This window comes from Ambystoma mexicanum, chromosome 4p, assembly GCF_040938575.1.
Source record: "Ambystoma mexicanum isolate Mex_15411 chromosome 4p, UKY_AmexF1_1, whole genome shotgun sequence".
NCBI classification, from domain to species: Eukaryota; Metazoa; Chordata; class Amphibia; order Caudata; family Ambystomatidae; genus Ambystoma; species Ambystoma mexicanum.
The window spans coordinates 283,292,821-283,313,328 of NC_090927.1; the positions used below are offsets into that span (position 1 = coordinate 283,292,821).

Here is a 20,508-nt window from a genome sequence, read left to right on the forward strand (position 1 = left end):
AAGTGTACCCCATCTAGAGGCAGAAAGGGGTCACTGGCAGTTATCCTGCTGCTGCAAAGAATCCCAGATGGTGCCACCACATTCTCCCTTTAAAAAGATTTTTGACTTGAGACCAATGATGAGGAGATCTCGAGAACTTAGTAGATTGAAGTGGGACACAGTTATGTTGTAATGTGGTACACATATTGAGGAATTGTGTCTTCATTGAAGACATGTGAGGCAAAAAAATGTACTTATATGTTGAAAATATTAACACAATTTTAGGAAGTTTAGAGCCTGATTTTGGAGATCATTTAAAAAAGGTATGCAAAGCAAGTCTTCTAAAGCTCGGCTCACAAACCCACCAGATAATGAACTTCCTCTGTGTTATTGGAAAGACTTAAAATATGTAAATGATTTGCACTACACTAAAAGTACGTGAACTATTTTCCTGCAGGTGCATTTTGGATTTCCTGAAAAAACAACTGGATATTATTATTTGCAGTCATTAAGCAGTCTTGAGCAGACTTCTCAAGAACTGATTCATGGTATTTTGAAAGGGTTTTCCCAATGTTGAAGGGCGCTTGAGGGGGTTTGAGAGAGTAGAAGTGAAAAAGGAATGTTCATGGCACCTCTTATCACGGAGTACCACAGTAAGACAGCATAGTGGGATAAATGACATGATTCAGACATCTGTGTGCAGCTCTTAGTTCACAGTTTTGGATGTGGGAAGAGCCAGCCTTTTCACCCTTCTGAGCAGCGGCTGCTCATCTATAATGGGCATGGGGTCGCTGGCCTGCAGTACCCTCGCCCATTAAGGAGAAGCTGAGCAGCCCAGTGTAAACACTGAGCACTTCCTCAGTTGCTTTCAGCAACAGAGAAAACACCCATGGTCTAGTTTAAACTGTCAAAAGAAAACCTTGTTTCCCTTCAACAGTTTCTGTTCCCCAGCCCGCCCGTCCAATGGACCAGGCAAGTGTTTTGCTTCTCCAGACTTGCATGGCCTATTGGGGATGCGGCCTGGGAAACTGCACCAATGAATGTGCGTAGAAGGCTCTCCAGCACCTCCCTGCACATTCAGACACTCTGGGGTGGTGATGTGAGAGCACTCTGGCTCGTGCGCGCATGTTCAGAAACCAAGAAGCACTCGTTGCTTTCAGGTTCCTCTTTGTGTGGCATGAGAGCTGGAGGACTTCTGTGTTTTCTAGGAGGCCAACGCACAGCAAGAAACAGAGTCTGGGCTGTGGCTGAAGGTAAGAAGAATGTATTATGTATGCGTGCATGTGTGAATGAATGAGTGAGTGTACGATGCACAGATGGATGGTGGGTGCGCATATGAATAAGCGAGTATATGGGTACACGAGTGAATGCTCTGTGAATGAGTACGGGAATATTGCGTTGGTGTGCTTGTGTGTAGTGTGTGCTTGTGATTTTGTACCGGGCTGGCCTGCTAATTTTAAGGGGGATACTACACCATCATTTTGCATCTTTGAAAAACCAAGCATGATAAGTATTATTACGTGGCTAAACTGGCATGTTGATGTAGCCAGTCTAGCCATTTCTTACTGTGGAGTGCCATTTTTTACTGGCACCTTTGATAAGGAAAGCATGATACGTCTTATTATGCGGATAGACTGGCATTTTGGTGCAACCCGTCTTGCTATTTCATTAGCGTGGCATTTTGTACGGGGCATCTATAATAAAGCAACCATGATAAGTGGCATTACATTGATAGACCAGCATTTTGGCGTAGCCAGTCTAGTTATTTCTTTGGCATGTTATTTTTTACTGTCCATCTATAATAAAGCAAGCATGCTAAGTATTACATGGCTAAACTGCCATTTTTGTGCAGCCAGTCTAGCCATTTCTTACTGGCAATACATGTTTTTACTGACTATCTTTGATAAAGAAAGCATGATAAGTGTTATTACCTGGATAGACTGGCCTTTTGGTGCAGCCAGTCTAGCTATTGCATTGGCATGGGATTATTTTAAGGGGCATCTATAGTAAAGCACGCATGATAAGTGGTATTACATTGATAGACTGGCATTTTGGTGGAGCCAGTCTAGCTGATTCTTTGGCATGCCAATGTTTTCTGGGCATCTGTAATAAAGTAAGCATGAGAAGTGTTATGATGTGGTTAGACTGGCATTTTGGGGTGGCCAGTCTAACTATTTCTCTGGCATGTCATTTTTTACTGGGTATCTGTAATAAAGCACGTGTGATATGTGTTATCATGTGGATAGACTTGCATTTGGGTGCAGCCAGTCTAGCTATTTATTTGGCATGAACATGTTTTACTGGGCATTGATGATAAAGCAAACATGATGGGTTTTTAAGTAGCTAGGCTGTCATTCTGGTGCAGCCAGTCTTGCTATTTCTTACTTTGACAAAGCATTGTTTACTCGGCATTTATAATAAAGCAAGCATGATATGTGTTATTAAGTGGCTAGACTCGCATTCTGGCGCAACCAGCCTAGGTATTTCTTTCTGTGACATGGCATTTTGTACTGGGCATTTGTGATAAAGCAAGCATTATAAATGTTATTACATGGATAGACTGGCATTTTGGTGTAGCCAATGTGGACATGTTTTCATATTGTGACATGGCATTTTTAATGGCAAAACCAATACAATTATGCACTTACATGGGGATACTGCCTTATATTGGACATTTCTTATAGTATCATTGGTGGCATTGGGCCTCATTACAAGTTAGGCTGTAAAACCGGCAGGCTGATGCCAAACTTGCAAATGTTTCCACCCCATGGCAATGGGGAAATACAGGGCCATTACAACCCTGGTGGACCCTGTAATTCCCCATTGCCAGGGGCCAGAAAGAAACTTTTACTCCCCATTCCCATTTGAGCCCCATTGGGCTCAATGGGAACGGGGAGGCCGGTAGCACCGGCACCATTCAGAATGGTGCCGGTACTACCGGCAGTTTCTGCTCGCGGGTGCCGGTACGCTCGCCAGGTAAAATCTGGCAGGCATGTAGGCACCCGCGAGCAGGACTCATAGTTTGCCGTTCCGGTAACAACGGTACCGGCAAGCTTAACGGTACCGTTGTTACCGGGCCGGCAAACTTGTAATGAGGCCCATTATGTTCTTATAAGGTAATGGTGGCATATATGGGTGCAGTTAGCATGGAAATGTATGGCTGCAGCCAGTGTGAAATTGTTATTATATTGGCATATATTGTGGGATGAGGCATCATGAAAATGCTTTGGGAAATACCCCTGTGCACTGTTAGTGACTTGCATCCAATGGGTTTTCTCATGAGTCACCCTACAAAACCAATGACTGTCTGGCTTCTTACCCATTTTTTCACTTAAGGTGTGCTGTAAAATGTACAATTTTAACCCATTATTCAAAAATGTTTCTTGGAGGTAGAACCCCCTATAACTCGACCTTGGTTTATTTTGTATCCCTAGCTATGCTCGGTCACTGTGGCATATTTAAAGGACATTTTTATGCCTTCCAAATAAAACAAATCATTACCTGCCACCGCTTTTAACATCTACAAAACATTGCGTCAAGAAACAACTGCATTTGTGCTGAATACTATATCAATGTAGATTTTTATTGCTCTTTACACTTTACACTTTGACAGCATAATGAAGGCAGTCAGGGGTGGCATTTATGAATGAACGAATACAATCTCAGTTTTTTTAAAAATTTTTATTGAATTCAAAGCTTCAATTCAGTCCTATAACATGTGTTATGCAGTCTGACAAAATCTAATGGTACCACAGGTAAATATTTTCTAAAGAATTATAAAAAATTACGGAATGGACATTAGTCCATCAAATACATCCATTGCTCCCTAAGACACGGCAATGTTTTTGCATACTCATTGCCAAGCGGTCCCATTAACAATTTCATGGTTACAGAATAGATGTATTTGGGCACTGTTTGTTAATTGCTTATTATTTTTCACTTTTACAGACTCCATGACAAATATTTCCAATAACAGAACAAACTGATGGCACATTTTCTGAGGTCCTTTACAAGGAATTCTAGGCATCTAAAATGCTCCAGTATTTTTTGTTGTCCCCAAGTGGGCCCGTGGCTTCCCTCTATTGCAGCAATCCCCAATCCAAGCTACTCCCTATGGATTTGTAAAATCTTTCATTACAATCAGTGATCTACATACCGTTCATTAGTTTTTCAATGAAAGCTTCTTAATGTGCTGTTCTAGGTACATAATCATTCTGTTCTGATGTGCTTTGTCTGGGGAACAATGTCTAACAATTGCCACATCTGACCATCGGCAGTGCAAGGATTTCTTGACCATTGAAAAAAGTGACATTTTCACGCGCACATCCCCCCACCCCTTGACACGAGGGCCCAATTTACATCCCCTGTTTTTGGAGACCTGTTCAACCTCTTATGCTTGCCATACTGTGTAGGCGGTCCTGAATCTAATAATCAAAACGCACTGTTGGCTTAACATAAGAATTTGTGAGTGTCCCACATTCTGCAGGGTTATTTACAGTCATTCTCTAAATCAAGTCATAGTTAGTAGCTGGAGGAGATGCATTGCTGAAACTTCTCTCTCCTATTTATGTGTACTTTGCTTCCCCTGTACAGACAACAACCTACTATTAAATCAAACTATATCTTCAATAGGGTTCAGTTAAACAATGCAATGTTCAGATTGATCTTATATGACAGCACATTACTGACAAGAGGGTACTCTAGAAGGTAAACATGAAAACAAAATGATCAGTCAATATCAATGTCAACCTCAATTAGTCTACGTGTGCCATCTTAATTGTGCACGTGTATCACATAGACACAATCTAAGAGCTGCTTCACAATTACAAAGGATATTTAATTTGATAGAATTCATCCTAAACACATCACCTAACCATATAAAAATGAGTATGGGACAACAAACAATGAAGTGTCAAGTGAATACAGATGCAAACAAACCACCTACATCTATTATTCCAAATAGAAAACAGACATATCTCAACAAATGTACAACAAAAAGTCATGAATACATATCTTGTCCATATCATGAAAAGTGTAGCCCTACATGTTTCAATCCCCTTTTGGGTGTTGGATTTTCATTGGGGGAAATCTATTCAGGGAGTGCAACCTCAAGGAACTCTAGGGAAAAACAAATGAGAGGAGACATGAATGCAAGTATCAAGCTTGTGAGGTAGACAGATTGTTAGCTTTTAGCTTGCTTATATAAGGGGAAAGACAACAAAAATGGATTCCCTACTGCATGCTCAATGCGCCATCCAAGGCCCAGGGCGCTTTGCTTCGCCAGCCTTGCATAGCTCATTGGAAATACTGGCTAGGGAAATGCATGTCTGTATGTGTCAGTAGGAGCTACTGCGCCTCCTCACACATGCAGACAGAACAGGCTGGAGCAGGGCATTTCAGCACCCACACTAAGGCCCCTGCATGCATGTGCAAAACCTTTGCTTCCCATTTCCTGTTCTATCAGAGATGGCCAGTAAAAAAAACAGGCTTACCCCCTGAGCCCCCCAGTGCCTTGCATGCACGCATAATCAAATTGATTGCGTGTGTGTGTTAGGCGCTGTGAGGCCCAGGGGACAAGGATGATATTTATTTTACTGGACATCTATTATAGATGTCCAGTAAAAAAATACCATGCCTTCCCCCTAGCCCCTTCAGAGTCCATTGTAAATTGTTTGGGTTTTTACCCAATGTTTTTTTTTATAGTATGCTCTAAAATGCACCATTTATTTTAACCCATTATTTTAAAAAAATTTCCGGGGGAGAAACCACCTGGGACTCCTTTGATTGGCTCGGGCTCCTATGCTCGGTTGCTGGGGCATATCGGGGAGAAATAATTATCCCTCTCCACTTAGAAAATTCACCAGCCGCCACTGGCCCTGGAACTGTGCTGGGAGAGGGGTGGGGTGAGCCCAGGGACTATGGTAGGAGCAGGCTGCTCAGAGCCATGATATAGTGGTGAGTGGGGTGGAGAGCCCAGGAACTGTTTTAGGAGTGAGATGAGGGAGCCCAGAAACTGTGATGGGAGCAGGTGGGGAGCCCAAGCACTATACTGGGAGTAGGGTGCGGTGACGACGCACGATAGTTCACATCCATTTTGACTTACTGCCCAATTGGCATTTTGCGGGGGAGGGGGCTGGCCTGCCCATATTTTGCTCAGGGGGGGCCCAGGCCAAAAAAGTTTGAAGACCACTGCTCTAAGAATATTCCTAAATCAGCATTGTTAATTATAACAGTTCCAGGGCCGCCACTGGCCCTGGAACTGTGCTAGGAGCAGGGTTGGGTGAGCCCAGTGACTATGGTAGGAGCAGGCTGCTCAGAGCCCTGGTATAGTGGTGAGTGGGGTGGGGAGAGTCCAGGGACTGTTTTAGGAGTGGGATGAGGGAGCCCAGAGACTGTAATGGGAGCAGGTGGGGGAGCCCAAGCACTATACTGGAAGTAGGGTGCGGTGACGGCGCACGATAATCCACAGCCATTTGGACTTACTGGCCATTTGGGATTTTTGGGGTGACCCGGCCTGCCCATATTTTGCTCAGGGGGTGGAGGGCAGGCCAAACAAGTTTGAAGGCCACTGCTCTAAGGATATTCCTAATTCAGCATTGTTAATTATGTGGATAAGATTCCCTTTTTAAGCTGGTCACAAATACTGAAAGGCAAAACTGGGGAAGAAGCACAGACGGGAGGGTATTCAGCCCATGCTGTCTTTTTAGTATAATTTAAGAATCACAATAAAAAATCTTGTGTGCACTCACCTAATGAATTGATAGTAGGCTTGCATGTATTTCCCATAGCAGAACTAGCGTGCCAGCGTCGGCTCCAGATGGGCTTGGCCTGAACGTTGTTCTTACAAAATTGAAAAAAGTAGCCACTTATGAGGCTTTAGATAACACCCCTCTTTTTGGGCATTTCGTGTGTTGATCCCAAAGAAAATTATGTTTTCATATTTTTAAATTTGAAGTCTGCAGCTCTAAAGGGAGATTACGCAAGTCCTCTTACTTGTATTTACACAACGTAATACAGGAGGTAATCTGTTTATTTCACAATACAGTTAGTAATGAAAATGGTAGTCATGTTGAAAAAGGATATTTAGTATGAAAGAAAGGCCTACTAAGCACATTGACATGCTACATAAATTAGTGATAGCTATAAAAATGGCAAATTACATTATACATGTGCAGCGAAACAATAAAAACGTAATTTCATAAAGAGTAATGGCTCACCATCACGTTTCCTTCTAGGTGAGATGTGGTTTTCGTTTGTTTCCAGAGCACCGCTTTTCTGGAGAAAAAAAACATATAATGTTACTTTCAAAGTCATCGAATTGTATTCATTACATTAATGCAAAGGTAAGGTTGCATGACAATTTATGAAGGAAAACCAAATAAATGTTCCATAACTTTTAACCTCATCCACGAAAGTTAACCAAATTGGCAAGCGACTGTTCTGGGCACATCTGAAATCACAGGCCAAATCAGTTGAAGTTACATGAACGTTTTCTGGTACAAAGCAGTGTTTTTTGCGTTGGAAAGGTTTTTTGCATTGGTATGATATTTTTAAAATTGTGACACATAGCTTAACATTTTCTGCTCAATTTTTCACATCCTACCTCCTATCCTGAAGATGTACCCACCAAAATACATTTGAAAATTGGATATGCCAAACTCAATAAATTCACCTTTTAAAAATAAATGGTATCACTAGATTAGTAAATGTGCAGTAGGCATGATATATTAATCAAAACATCACAAGTCTAGGTTAAAAACAAAACATGGCAATAGAAGAAACACCAAAGTCTGGAATTAATGGGTTAAAACACCACAAACACATGCACGCATTATATGCTTGGAAGGATAGACTCAAGATAATGCACTTGGAAAACACACTCGGAATAATACACTTAATATGATAGAGAATAAAATTCACCACAACAGCCATACACAATAGGCACTGCAAACAATCCCACATTGGGAGCATGGTATTCACTTGGAATAATACACTCGCAGTAACATTTGCAAAATACAATTCAGCACAATTGTCATACACAACAGGCACTGCATACAAGCCCACACCAGGAGAATACTAGGACCAACAACAATGCAATCAATACAATTCACTCAAAGCAATTCTCTCAGAACAATTTACTTTAAACAATACTCAGAATAATGTATTTTTATTTATTTTTTCATTTGTATAGCGCAATCTGAGGGCACATCTATAATGCACAGTATAATGCAATCAGAATAAAATATGTGTGATTGAATTAAGCTCAATAGTCATATTGTATCCAACAGATACAACATACAAGCCTACACCATTCACATAAAATGACCAACAACAAAATGTGCAAAACAATACACTCAAAACAATAAACTCAAATCAATGCACCCAAATAGGTATACTCAAAGAAATACACTCAAAGTCATATGCTGAGAACAATACACCCGGAATAGCATACTTTGAATATAATGCCACACAAAAGCAATACACAACAGGTACTGCATGTAAATGCACACTGTGAGCACACCATGACCAAGAACCATCTGTTTAAAACAATGCATAAAGAATACTACACTCAATTCAACGCACTGAAAACAATTGGCTAACTATCAAACACTTGAAATAATACATTTGGAATAGCACAGGCTAGATAATACACTCAGGCTAACATGTTCATAATACAAGTGAACACATACATAACAGCCACTGCATGCAAGCCCACACCATGACCAATAACAGGACATTTGGAATAATGTGCTCAAAATAACACGTTATACAATTTAAAACAATAGAAAGACACAAAAAATGAAAGAAATCTGGGGAATAATATCAAGTTTTAAAAAGAGTTACGGTCACTACCTATAAAACGTAGATGCCTACACATGTTGCCAATAACAAACCTAAGGTACATATACTCATTCAAAATGTGACAAAATCGAAGAAAATGCAAAGTTTAAAAAGGTTGTGGAATTCCAACTTTAAGGTACACACACTGTCCAAATGAATTGAACATCCATGCTATTGTAAGGGTCTTGCAAGATAATGGTGTGGGGGTGATTTAAGGTTAAAAGTAATAGGGTGGGTCATACATAATTGAATGCATTACGTAGCTTCTCCTGGATAAAGTTCTTCCTGTCTGCAGCCAGTTCGATGGAAAATAACTGACACATCCATTTGTGATGACACTTATTTGACAAATTGGAATTATGACAATATATAGATACAAATTACAATGAACATAAGTTAAAAAAAGATTACAAATAGAGAAATATAAAAAGGTACAGGATTTTAAAAGAAAGAGGCTAAGGCTCCGGGAGAAAGTATAGGGGAACTACCCATTTTGATTACAAGAAAAGATTGCTTCTTCTGGTGTATGGCATCACAAATAAAGTTGCATTTGTCTTACACACTGCTGACAACTCAATCCTTATCACCACACCTGACCTGGGTGCGATTTTTATCAGTGTTCTGTTTCAGAACCACATCCCAACACACAATAGGCATCCAACTATCCTGCCAGCATACAGCCTCTAATATGTAAACAGTGTGATAGGTTTGGTAGAGCTATTGACAAAAGATTATATGACACTGTATATCCATGGAGCACCTCACCTGACACTTCCCCATCACCCCTTTGCCTGAAGCTTCCTACATAATATCACTGAACCTATAACAGTCTGCATCCATCACCAACTCAAAATATTGTTTGTGGTGAACGCATATTCCCAGTACCATGTGATTTATTTAGGACTACACTTACCGAGGCATTTGGCAGATAAATGAAAGACAAGAATAATCTAGTGCTTGTGTGGTGAGATTAGCAGTAGCCGGTCACACTGTATGATAGGTTATTTATAACACGCTTAATACCCATAGGTTTCTAAGAGCAGACCCAGGGATCGAACCTGTGTTGCTCTGTGTCGTCTTGCTTCCGAGGCAGGCACGTTTAGCTGAGCTATCCTCCCGAGACAAGTGTCCATCGAAACTGAGAATAGTACATATTGTTTTAAAGATGCATTACATTTTCCCCTGCGTTATATTGTGTCATTATATTGGTGTCAGAATAGGGTCATAATAGGGTTCAACCTGGATGCTGTTATTTAACAAAACGTACTTGAAGTCAACTTAGATATGAGGTTCCAAGGAAAGTATATAGGGTTTATCCCAGTCAAGAAGAAGCTTTTTTCTACAGGGTTGGTTGTATTTTATGATTTCCTTGAGTATATCCAGAAGGATGCCCTGAGAAATGTAAGGCAGATGTTTTCAGGGTGGTCTTTAAGAGAGCTACCAGGGTTTAAAATGCAGCATATCTTGAATAACCATGAAGGCGGGGGGCTATTTTATTGCCAGTGTCCAATGTGGGCCTAGTACTTTTTTTAGGCAGCTTTGGCTTGACTGCCTCCCCTGGCATATTCATATTAAACTGATAAAACAATGTAAAAACTAAATTCACCACAGCTGATGATAAACAAAGCCTGCTGTAAGAAAATTATTCCAATATTCAGTTTCAATACATCCAAGCAAAGTAAAGATTGCCTTCAATATTTATATTGTCTATGTGTTAAGTGATGTCTGAAAGTGGTCTAGAAAAGCTTATTTGCTTTTGAGGGATCTGCATGACACTCAGGTCAACAGGAAATTAAGATGCACTTTGTCTCAGGAAACACAGATGTCATAAATAGCTTAAGCCTGTTTTCCATGCTTACAAATACACAAATCAACTTGAAAAAATGAAGTGTTTCAGATTATCATCTGCTTGCTTAGTCCGGTTAACTTTATAATTATTAACTGGGTGTGTCTGAAACACCTAGCAAAACAAAAACTCTTTTTAGTTTGACACCTAAGTTTTAGGTTGCTTAGCATAACTGGACACAAAGTGAAAGGTTTTCAATGAGTGCAAATGGCTTTTCAAAGCAAGCTCTAATCAAACAGATCTCATTTTAGCCTAAGTCACAATGGGGGCAAGAAATAAGGAATGGATTAAGAAGAACTGAAACTAATCCTTAACTACTTGTGGTGACAAGAAGGTTTCAGGTGAATTTAAATTAACAAGGGGGGTCCTGGGAGTCCCTCTGCCAGACATTAGTCCTGGTTACGAGAGACTTACCCAGAGTCTTTAGCTCACTATCTTTCACAGAGAAGAAATGTCCCAAACATATCAGTCTTTGTCCTGCCCTGGGGCAGTCCAGCACCGAAATGCTAGGCAATTCTCCTCTGAACAAGAGTACCAACAGAAACCCCAGACACGTGTTTCGGTCTGGTTGGACCTCATCAGTAGGGTGGATCTGTGCCTCTCTAAGAATAGTGAGCAAGGGGTCCACGTCTGGATTGCCCTAGTAACTTAGGATGAGACCCAAAGTTACTTGAATATGCAAATTAACAAGGGGGGTCCTGGGAGTCCCTCTGCCAGACATTAGTCCTGGTTACGAGAGACTTACCCAGAGTCTTTAGCTCACTATCTTTCACAGAGAAGAAATGTCCCAAACATATCAGTCTTTGTCCTGCCCTGGGGCAGTCCAGCACCGAAATGCTAGGCAATTCTCCTCTGAACAAGAGTACCAACAGAAACCCCAGACACGTGTTTCGGTCTGGTTGGACCTCATCAGTAGGGTGGATCTGTGCCTCTCTAAGAATAGTGAGCAAGGGGTCCACGTCTGGATTACCCTAGTAATTTAGGATGAGACCCAAAGTTACTTGAATATGCAAATTAACAAGGGGGGTCCTGGGAGTCCCTCTGCCAGACATTAGTCCTGGTTACGAGAGACTTACCCAGAGTCTTTAGCTCACTATCTTTCACAGAGAAGAAATGTCCCAAACATATCAGTCTTTGTCCTGCCCTGGGGCAGTCCAGCACCGAAATGCTAGGCAATTCTCCTCTGAACAAGAGTACCAACAGAAACCCCAGACACGTGTTTCGGTCTGGTTGGACCTCATCAGTAGGGTGGATCTGTGCCTCTCTAAGAATAGTGAGCAAGGGGTCCACGTCTGGATTGCCCTAGTAACTTAGGATGAGACCCAAAGTTACTTGAATATGCAAATTAACAAGGGGGGTCCTGGGAGTCCCTCTGCCAGACATTAGTCCTGGTTACGAGAGACTTACCCAGAGTCTTTAGCTCACTATCTTTCACAGAGAAGAAATGTCCCAAACATATCAGTCTTTGTCCTGCCCTGGGGCAGTCCAGCACCGAAATGCTAGGCAATTCTCCTCTGAACAAGAGTACCAACAGAAACCCCAGATTATCATCTGCTTGCTTAGTCCGGTTAACTTTATAATTATTAACTGGGTGTGTCTGAAACACCTAGCAAAACAAAAACTCTTTTTAGTTTGACACCTAAGTTTTAGGTTGCTTAGCATAACTGGACACAAAGTGAAAGGTTTTCAATGAGTGCAAATGGCTTTTCAAAGCAAGCTCTAATCAAACAGATCTCATTTTAGCCTAAGTCACAATGGGGGCAAGAAATAAGGAATGGATTAAGAAGAACTGAAACTAATCCTTAACTACTTGTGGTGACAAGAAGGTTTCAGGTGAATTTAAATCTGTTCAACATGTAGCACCACCTAAACTGCCAAATTGTTGCCTTTCAATATCCTATTATAGATACAAGTATATGTGCCTTATGAGAATCGATGCTTCATCCATATACATGAAGTTTATTGACATTAAGGAATGTTTTTCAACTAAAATCACAACTTTGTAACTGTACATTCTAGTGGAATGGGACACATTTTGATGCATTATACACAGTGACCTATGTAAATGTGATTTTGTAAACTGTTTAATACAACACAGAACCTATATGTGCATAATTATTCCACCTAAAATCTTGTTTTCAGTAGACGAATTAAGCATTTGTATTGGTACAGAGCTAAATGTGTTGCCCTTTCTGACGGCACAGCTTTTGAAAATCAGCTGCATAAAGGGGGGTGGGGTTTGTGATAGCTCTGCAGGAGTCAGCCTCTTTTACAGGTGTTATTCTTGTACCTATATGCCATCAGTAGAACCCTGGCTGCCTTCGGCTCAAAAAAAGACAGTCACTGGAAATGGAGGAAAACCGTTTTATCAGGGACACCCTCCATCGGAGCAGAGCACAGCAAAAAGGGGTACTCTGCTCTGCTTCCTTTCTTCTAGCAACAACTGACGTAGAGAAAAGGATTGAAGGCTGAACGAAATCCACCCTGTGCTCGGGTAAATAAATGGCTGCTTACTATCATTGGGCTAAATAATAGGTTCCATTTGTCTGCCAGTCTCATGCATATCTCATCTCAAATCTCAAATTGTCATGAGCTCTTTATTTGATGCATACTTCTTATGATAGGCTGTAGCCTCCACAAGGTTCTGAGAGAGCACATTATGCGCCAGTGGAGAGCTAGGCCTACTATCACAAACAAACTTGGGTTAGGGGCTGATCTCAGATGAAGTATCTAGTACATGCAATGCCAACATTGTGCCTCTAACCTAACCATACACCTATTCATCATGCATATTATACGCATTATAGATGTATGGATGTAACAGAGTTCCTTGCCTAAACTTGGTGCCTGACAGACGTCCCAAACAAGTTGATGTTGGACTGTGAAGAGGCATATAGGGGATCCCCATACAACCCCCTACTAAGGCAAGGGGCTTTCACAGGAGCACTAATACCCTTCTTCCCCCCACTAACAATAGTGATCACCAAGAGGATAAATGGGAGACAAAAACTCTTAAAAGGCTCTCCTTATCCCTAGGTTGACTCTCTACGAGAGTCATTCCAGATACCTAGTTGGGGCCAAACACCCAACATAGAAAATAAAGGTTTCCTCTTTGAAGAAACATACTTATATGTGTTTAAATGCTCTGGTGACAGGGAAACACATGTATTCCTTTGGTATTAATGCCAAAGTGGACATATTTGCGCAAAACATTGAAGTCTCACATATGCAAAGTTGTGTGCAGATAATCTGAAATTAACTGACATTCTATACATGAGAAAGAAAATAAATAAACCCTATTTTCCCACTCAGGTCAGAATCGTGAGGGGTGACAAAGCTGCAAATTACCATGACAAAGAACTTGCCAGAGCATTTCTCGACTTCAGCTATGCATGCTTAGAAAACAGAGAAACTCAGTTAAAGACCAGCAATGGAAGCAGGAGTTCAGACTGCATGCCCCAGGTAGTTCTGTAATCCAAGATAGCAACTGGCCATAATATACGTTTAGGCCAAACCCATTCCCACCCACATGACCACAAGCACATGGCCCAATCCTGGAGCAGCACAGCCCACACTACACAGGTACAATGTATGTCCATAAAAAAAATCAAGTGAAGGAGTGGCCATACTATAAAAAGCAGCCAGTGCAGTCTGGCAGTGAAGGGTGTTTGAAAAGGAGCTTGAGATTGGTAAATGAGAGGAGAGTTGGAAATAGATTGCTGAAGGAGAAAGGAAGAGAGCTATTTTAAGGAGGTTTGAGAGATAAAGTTACCATCCAGAGAGAATTGTATTGAGGAGGTTGGAGAGGGAATTGTACCATCTGGGGAAAGTTCTATTGAGGGGGTTGGAGGAAGAAAGTTACCATCTGGTGGGAAATAAAGTTACAAGACCCAAGGTGGTGGGAGGAGCCAGATACTAATTGATATTTCCAACTTCTGAGCCTATTGGCAATGCAGTAGTACGTGGCTATTACCTGAGGCCTGCCCTGATGGGTCTGGTAGACTATTAAGCACGCAATTTATTGATGGTTATCCTTGCTACAGTTGGGAGTATTCTGGGTCCAGAAGGACCCTTCCTTAACCTTCACGCATTTATGGAGCTTCACAGCAGTACAAATAGGTGTGCATTAGATGGTGATAATTAGGGGTTGATTCCCACATTGGTTATGTTTGGAAATTAGGAGGCACTTCACCTTTTTGGATTGTGAATCTATTTTTTGAACTTTGTTACAGTTGGATGTACCGAGAATCCCGGAGTCGCATACATTTGCACATTTGGAGTGCGTTTCAAAGTTGTTTGGATATTCCAATATCATATGGAAATTTACCAGGTATTTGTAACAGTGTGAGGTGTACAAATGACATCTGACATCTGTAGTGAATAGAGGTTCCTGTGTTGGAATGATCAGTAGAGGAGATGCACTTTTTAAATTTATATTTTTATCTATTGTAGAGTGAATGGTTAGGTTTTGGCACGCTTCTGTTGGTATAGTTGAATTGAGGATTGGTGTTTTGGACTTGTTTGGCTCTTACGTGCTTATCTATGTTGAGAGCACCAGAAGACTACATACATAATCATCCATGACAAACACGTTGATTGTACCCGTGAGGAATGTCCAACAATTATAGTGTGCAGGACAGAAACATGTTGGGTTGTTTTTCAATACAGTCAATTATCCATGGAAATACATGATTAATTCATGACTTCATTCATTATTAGGGAGATGAGATATATTGACGAATTCATGTGATCTGCAATCATATACTCATGTTTGTACACTTCTATTGACCTCAACCATTCATAATAAAATGCATATTTTTTAAACAATGTTCATGAAAGATGTTCAGGTGTTTAGGGGTTTCCTCCTACTAGTAAACTGCCCTTTTCTGTGGTAACAGAATTACCACAATTATTTCTTAATCGCCAAACTTGTAATGAACCGCTCTTAGACTTTTACATGCATATCATTTTGGGCTGTGGATTTGGATTCTTCCAAGTTCTGCATCTTTGGCTATTTTCAGGGATAACTGTTCAGCCTCTGGTCTTTATCCATTCTTATCTGCCATGCTGCCATCACTGAAAAGGGCCTAACCGCATGCTGTGTTAACACTGCAAAGACTTCTGGTCTATTTTCAATACTATGATTGAGGGTGAAGACATTCTTTAGATTATGTCCCAGATGTTTACTTGTTTTGTTGAATGTGTCCTATTTTATTTTGTTATTCAGAGATATATGGCCTATTCTGAAACTCAAAGAGGGAAGTGCGGGAAAGAGCATAAGTGCGGATGGTGGTGCGATTCAACTGTCTGAACTTGCTCAACTTTATAAACATCTGTTAACCTTTTACTTCAGAGTTCCCAACAATATAAGCGTTTCACGATGAGAACCCATGTTCTAAATTTGCTTGACCTTAAGCTCTGTGGGACCAAGCCTCTATTGTTTAGTAGTTTCAATATACTGATATTGATATTTTATTTGGTATGATATATGATATGATATGATTTGGTATTTGTATTGTATTGTATTGTATTGTAACGCGCCTCTACACAAGTGTTTTCTATGAGCTACAAGACAAAGGAGGGGAGACAGAGGGATGACAAGACAAACAATCTTACGAGGCCTTGTGAGATTCAGATTGTGCAAATGCAAGCGAGAAGTGTAGGAGAAAAGGGGAGGGGGAAGTGCAGGGAAGGGATAAGGGGGGAAGTGCAGTCAGCGAAGGAGGGCTCTGAGTATGTGCAAGGATGGCCAAGGAATACACGGGTCCAGGAAGATTTAGACAGAGGCTGTTGCAATAGTCCAGCCTGGAGAGAACCAGAGCTCTGGAGATAGTGAGCTTCTGGAAGAAGGTGAGGAACGGTAGAATACCTCTGATGAGGTACAGCTGGAAGTGGGTCTTCATGGCAAGGTCCGTGTTGTGATGCGAGAAGAAGAGAATCGAGTCAAAGAGGACACCAAGGATTTTTGCCTGACAGGAGCGCAAGGGGAGGGGGCCCACGGAGGGTGGCCATAGAGATAGAGGGAGGGAGGGAGCAGGGGACCCACTGAGAATAATCTGTCTTACTGACATTAAGAAAGAGATCGTTAGAGGGGGGTGCTGTTGCGCACAGCTAAGATGGGCGCCTAGGTGAAGAGCTCCGGCTCGATCGAAATCCTTCAATTTATAAATCCTTCCAGGTTTGCGCTGGCTGTTGCGCTGCTACAGAATATTGCGGGGGAAGGTCCTCGGAAGACACCCTGTGAAGGCGGTGCGCGTGGACCCCGGGACGGCAGAGATATCGTCGTCTGCATCTACAGCGCCTGTTGAGCCGCAGCTCGGCCGCCAGTGGGCTCCAGGCGACTCTCACTCGAACCCGGGGCTCGCAGCGGCGGATCGGCCTGGTGGGGGAGGGGCAGCCCGCCGAAACACAAGTGCTGCCCGGCTCCGCTTCTTCTCCTTTTCGCCTGTGCGGAAGCAGGAACGCAGACCTCCCCACACCGGGCTTCAGGATGCAGGAGTAGCCAGACGGAGATACGTCGCGACGACAACGCTTGCACCCTCTGATCCTGGTCCCCCCGTGGCTAAGCCCAGCTAGGACAAAGCTGGTGAAGTAAGTGGGCCGATCGGGGGGGTGGAGATACCGGGGGCAGCACCCCGTACAAGATACATCCGTGCTATGGGAGTGGGGGCGAGCGGTACAGATTAGGGGGCGAGGCCCTACTATAGACGGAGGCTGCCGCGGCTGCATCGGTGAGGGACGTGGGGGCGCTGCAAGAGAGAGCACAACCCGACGCCGGGAATCACTCCCGAAGTGAGCATCCTACTCTCAGGACCCCCCGGGAACAAACACTGCCTGCCACTGTGGCCTCGGGGAGAAACGGGGTGTGCCGCGAGACAGTAGTTAAAGCCCGACTGAATGCCAAAGACACTGTGGTAGATCGCCCATGCGACTAGACAGGCCCTGGGCTCCTATACACGTTGTGACACACTCCGGACAGTGGAGCTCGGAGGGCCGTCAAACTCCTTCCCTAATACCCGCTTACCCCTGCACGGAAGACGACAGTGAGGTTGACGGTGGCACTGCGTCAAACCCCGGCTGAGGAACGCAGCGGACACACTGGGAGCAAAGGGATAGAAGTGCTCCTGGACCCCCTGGATAAAGGTGAAAGACGAGGCAACGGGCTGAGCGCTGCAACCTCCTGAGGTCGAGGGCAGCTACGCGGTGCTCGCATTGCCGACATACCCCGGACCAAGCCCCTTTTCCATATGAAGACCGCAGCAGTCCAACACAACACCCCTGGGGCGAGATTGTACACCCGCAGAGAGGCAGTGCTTGCCCCCACACCTGCATTGTGGGGCGCTAACAACGTACAGGATAACTGCTGCGGGCAGTCATTGACGGCCAGCAACACACATACGTGGGAAAGCACAGTCCACCCTGGAAGTTGCGACGTCGCCTAATGGGCCGCACTGAGAAGAAAACTGCAGGGGTAAGAAAGACCGGCCCAATGGATTCCTACACAAGCTCCCAACAACAGGCGACACCAGGAGGGGCAACACAAACTTCTGAAGTCCAAAACACAGACCCCTTAGACCGCTTGGCAACAATTGTGCAAAATGGGTTCCTGGCCGTCAACGTGAAACTAGATGACATAGTGGCGACGATTGGTTCCTTGAAAGCGCGAGTGGAAAAGGAAAGTGCACGCATCTCGGAGGCAGAAAACAGGGTAGGTGTAAATGAACACGTGCTTACAAAACACAGTCGTGATATAGCCCTACTCCAGACGGAGCTCCGCAAGACGCAGAATAAGTGCGAGGATCTTGAATCCAGGTCCCGCAGGAATAATATCCGCATTGTTGGAGTGGCGGAGTCGTTTGGCAAGGGCTCCATGGAAAGGAGGGTGGAAGAACTATTGAAATCCGTATTAGGGGAAGACTCCCTGTCCAACCACTTCCTCGTTGAAAGGGCTCATCGCACCCTGGCACCGACCCCCAAGCCGGGCGCTCCACCCCGAACCATCATTGCGCGCCTCCTGAATTATAGGGACATAGACAGCGTTTGATTCGGTTTCCTGGGAGTATTTGTTCTTGGTGTTGGAGGCATTTGGGGTTGGCCCATATTTCATTCAATATGTCAAATTGCTTTATACAGCTCCATGTGCGAAAGTATACACGAATAGAACTATGTCTCAAATGTTTGAACTGGGCAGGGATACCAGACAGGGGTGCCCCTTCTCCCCTATCCTTTTTGCTTTGACAATTGAACCCATGGCAGTGGCGATACGGTTGAGGCATGACAACAGGGGCATAACGCTGAAGGGAGCCACCCAAATAATATCATTATATGCGGATGACACGCTACTCTACGTTCGAGAACCCGATAAAAACATTGCTCCCATCATGGCAGACATCAACGAATTTGCAGAATACTCGGGATACACGGTCAACAGCTCCAAATCAGAAGTGTTCCCGTTCACCCCCTCCACAAAATGCCCAGCTCACATGTGTGGCCTTAAGTGGTCGGAACACCACATCAGATACCTTGGGGTACTGGTCTCTTGCAATGAACAAACATTATACATTGATAATCACGACCAGGCGCTGCATACACTTAACATTAAATTGCAGGTCTGGAGGCGTCTCCCAATTTCATTACACGGTAGAATTGCCATTCTTAAAATGATTGTACTTCCGAAACTACTATACTTATTTGTAAATATCCCTATATGGCCGGGGAGAGAGTTCTTCTCTAGACTTCGCTCCATGGTGGTGTCCTTTCTGTGGAACGGGAAGACAGCCAGAATCAGCTGGCAGAAGATGACAGAGCCATATGAGAAGGGGGGAATAGCTGCACCAGACTTTGAGCTCTATTACACTGTGTCACAAGCACAATTTGCAAAGTACTGGTACGATGAATGTGACAACTCCCCTCACACGCAAATAGAAGAATACACCACCGAGCCCACGAACATCAGGTCAGTGATTTTTAATACTAGACATAAAGACTCTTGCAAATTCGACCCTGTGAGTTGCACGGTGAAAGCCTGGGGAGCAATATACAAAAGACTGAAAATAGAGGTCCCATATAACCCCGATATACCCCTGTGGAAATACCCTGGCCTCCCCCCCACGTTTGATACCGACATACAGGAAACCTGAGACCCTGGCATGGAGATGAAAATAGGTGACAAGTACAAAGAGGGGAAGTTTTCGACCCTTGAGGTGTTTACTAGGTGCATGGGAGGCGGGCAGCTCAAGACATTGCAGTATTATCGAATGAGATCTGCATATCAAAGGCGCTGGCCGTCATTTCCAGATGAACCCCCTTCCCACCCGTGCGTGCGGCTGGCCACTACATAGGGCGGGTTGGGAATTTCCAAACTTTACAAGGCAATACAGACTCATTCCGTTGTGGTAAACCAGGTGAGGGAGAAATGGGAAACTGACATGAAAATTCCAATACCAGAAGAAAAGTGGGCAAGATACTGTGCGCTTATGAAAAGAGTCTCCCTTAATGCCGGGCTTCGTCAAATACAGTTTAAAATTCTAAACAGACTGCATTATACCCCTGCTAGGATAGCAACATTCACGCCTGACGACCCAGGCAAGTGCCCCAAGTGTGGGTCCCTGGCAGCGGGGTCCTATCATATGTACTGGGAGTGTCCGGCCGTGGCGTGGTTCTGGGAAGGAGTTGCGAATATGCTAAACGAAGTCACACAGATCCCCCCGCACTTGACCCCACAAAAATACTTATTCGGTGACATCGGTAAATGTTCCGAAAAAATCAAAAGGCTGTTTAATGTGTCATGTGTCATAGCTAAAAGATGTATATTGAAGGCATGGAAGAGCCCGGCCGCCCCC

At 43.4% G+C, this 20,508-nt stretch overlaps 1 protein-coding gene across 3 annotated transcripts in view; it reads right to left on the minus strand.

Annotated features, from left to right (window-relative positions):
- The window catches only part of LOC138453204 (adhesion G-protein coupled receptor F1-like), a 926,758-nt gene that overhangs the window by 686,208 nt on the left and 220,042 nt on the right, over positions 1-20,508 (minus strand). For all 3 annotated transcript variants that reach the window (XM_069605833.1, XM_069605832.1, XM_069605834.1), the window contains exon 3: positions 7,197-7,254. In XM_069605833.1, coding sequence (XP_069461934.1) covers positions 7,197-7,254 — 58 coding nt within the window. The remainder of the gene's footprint in view (positions 1-7,196; positions 7,255-20,508) is intronic.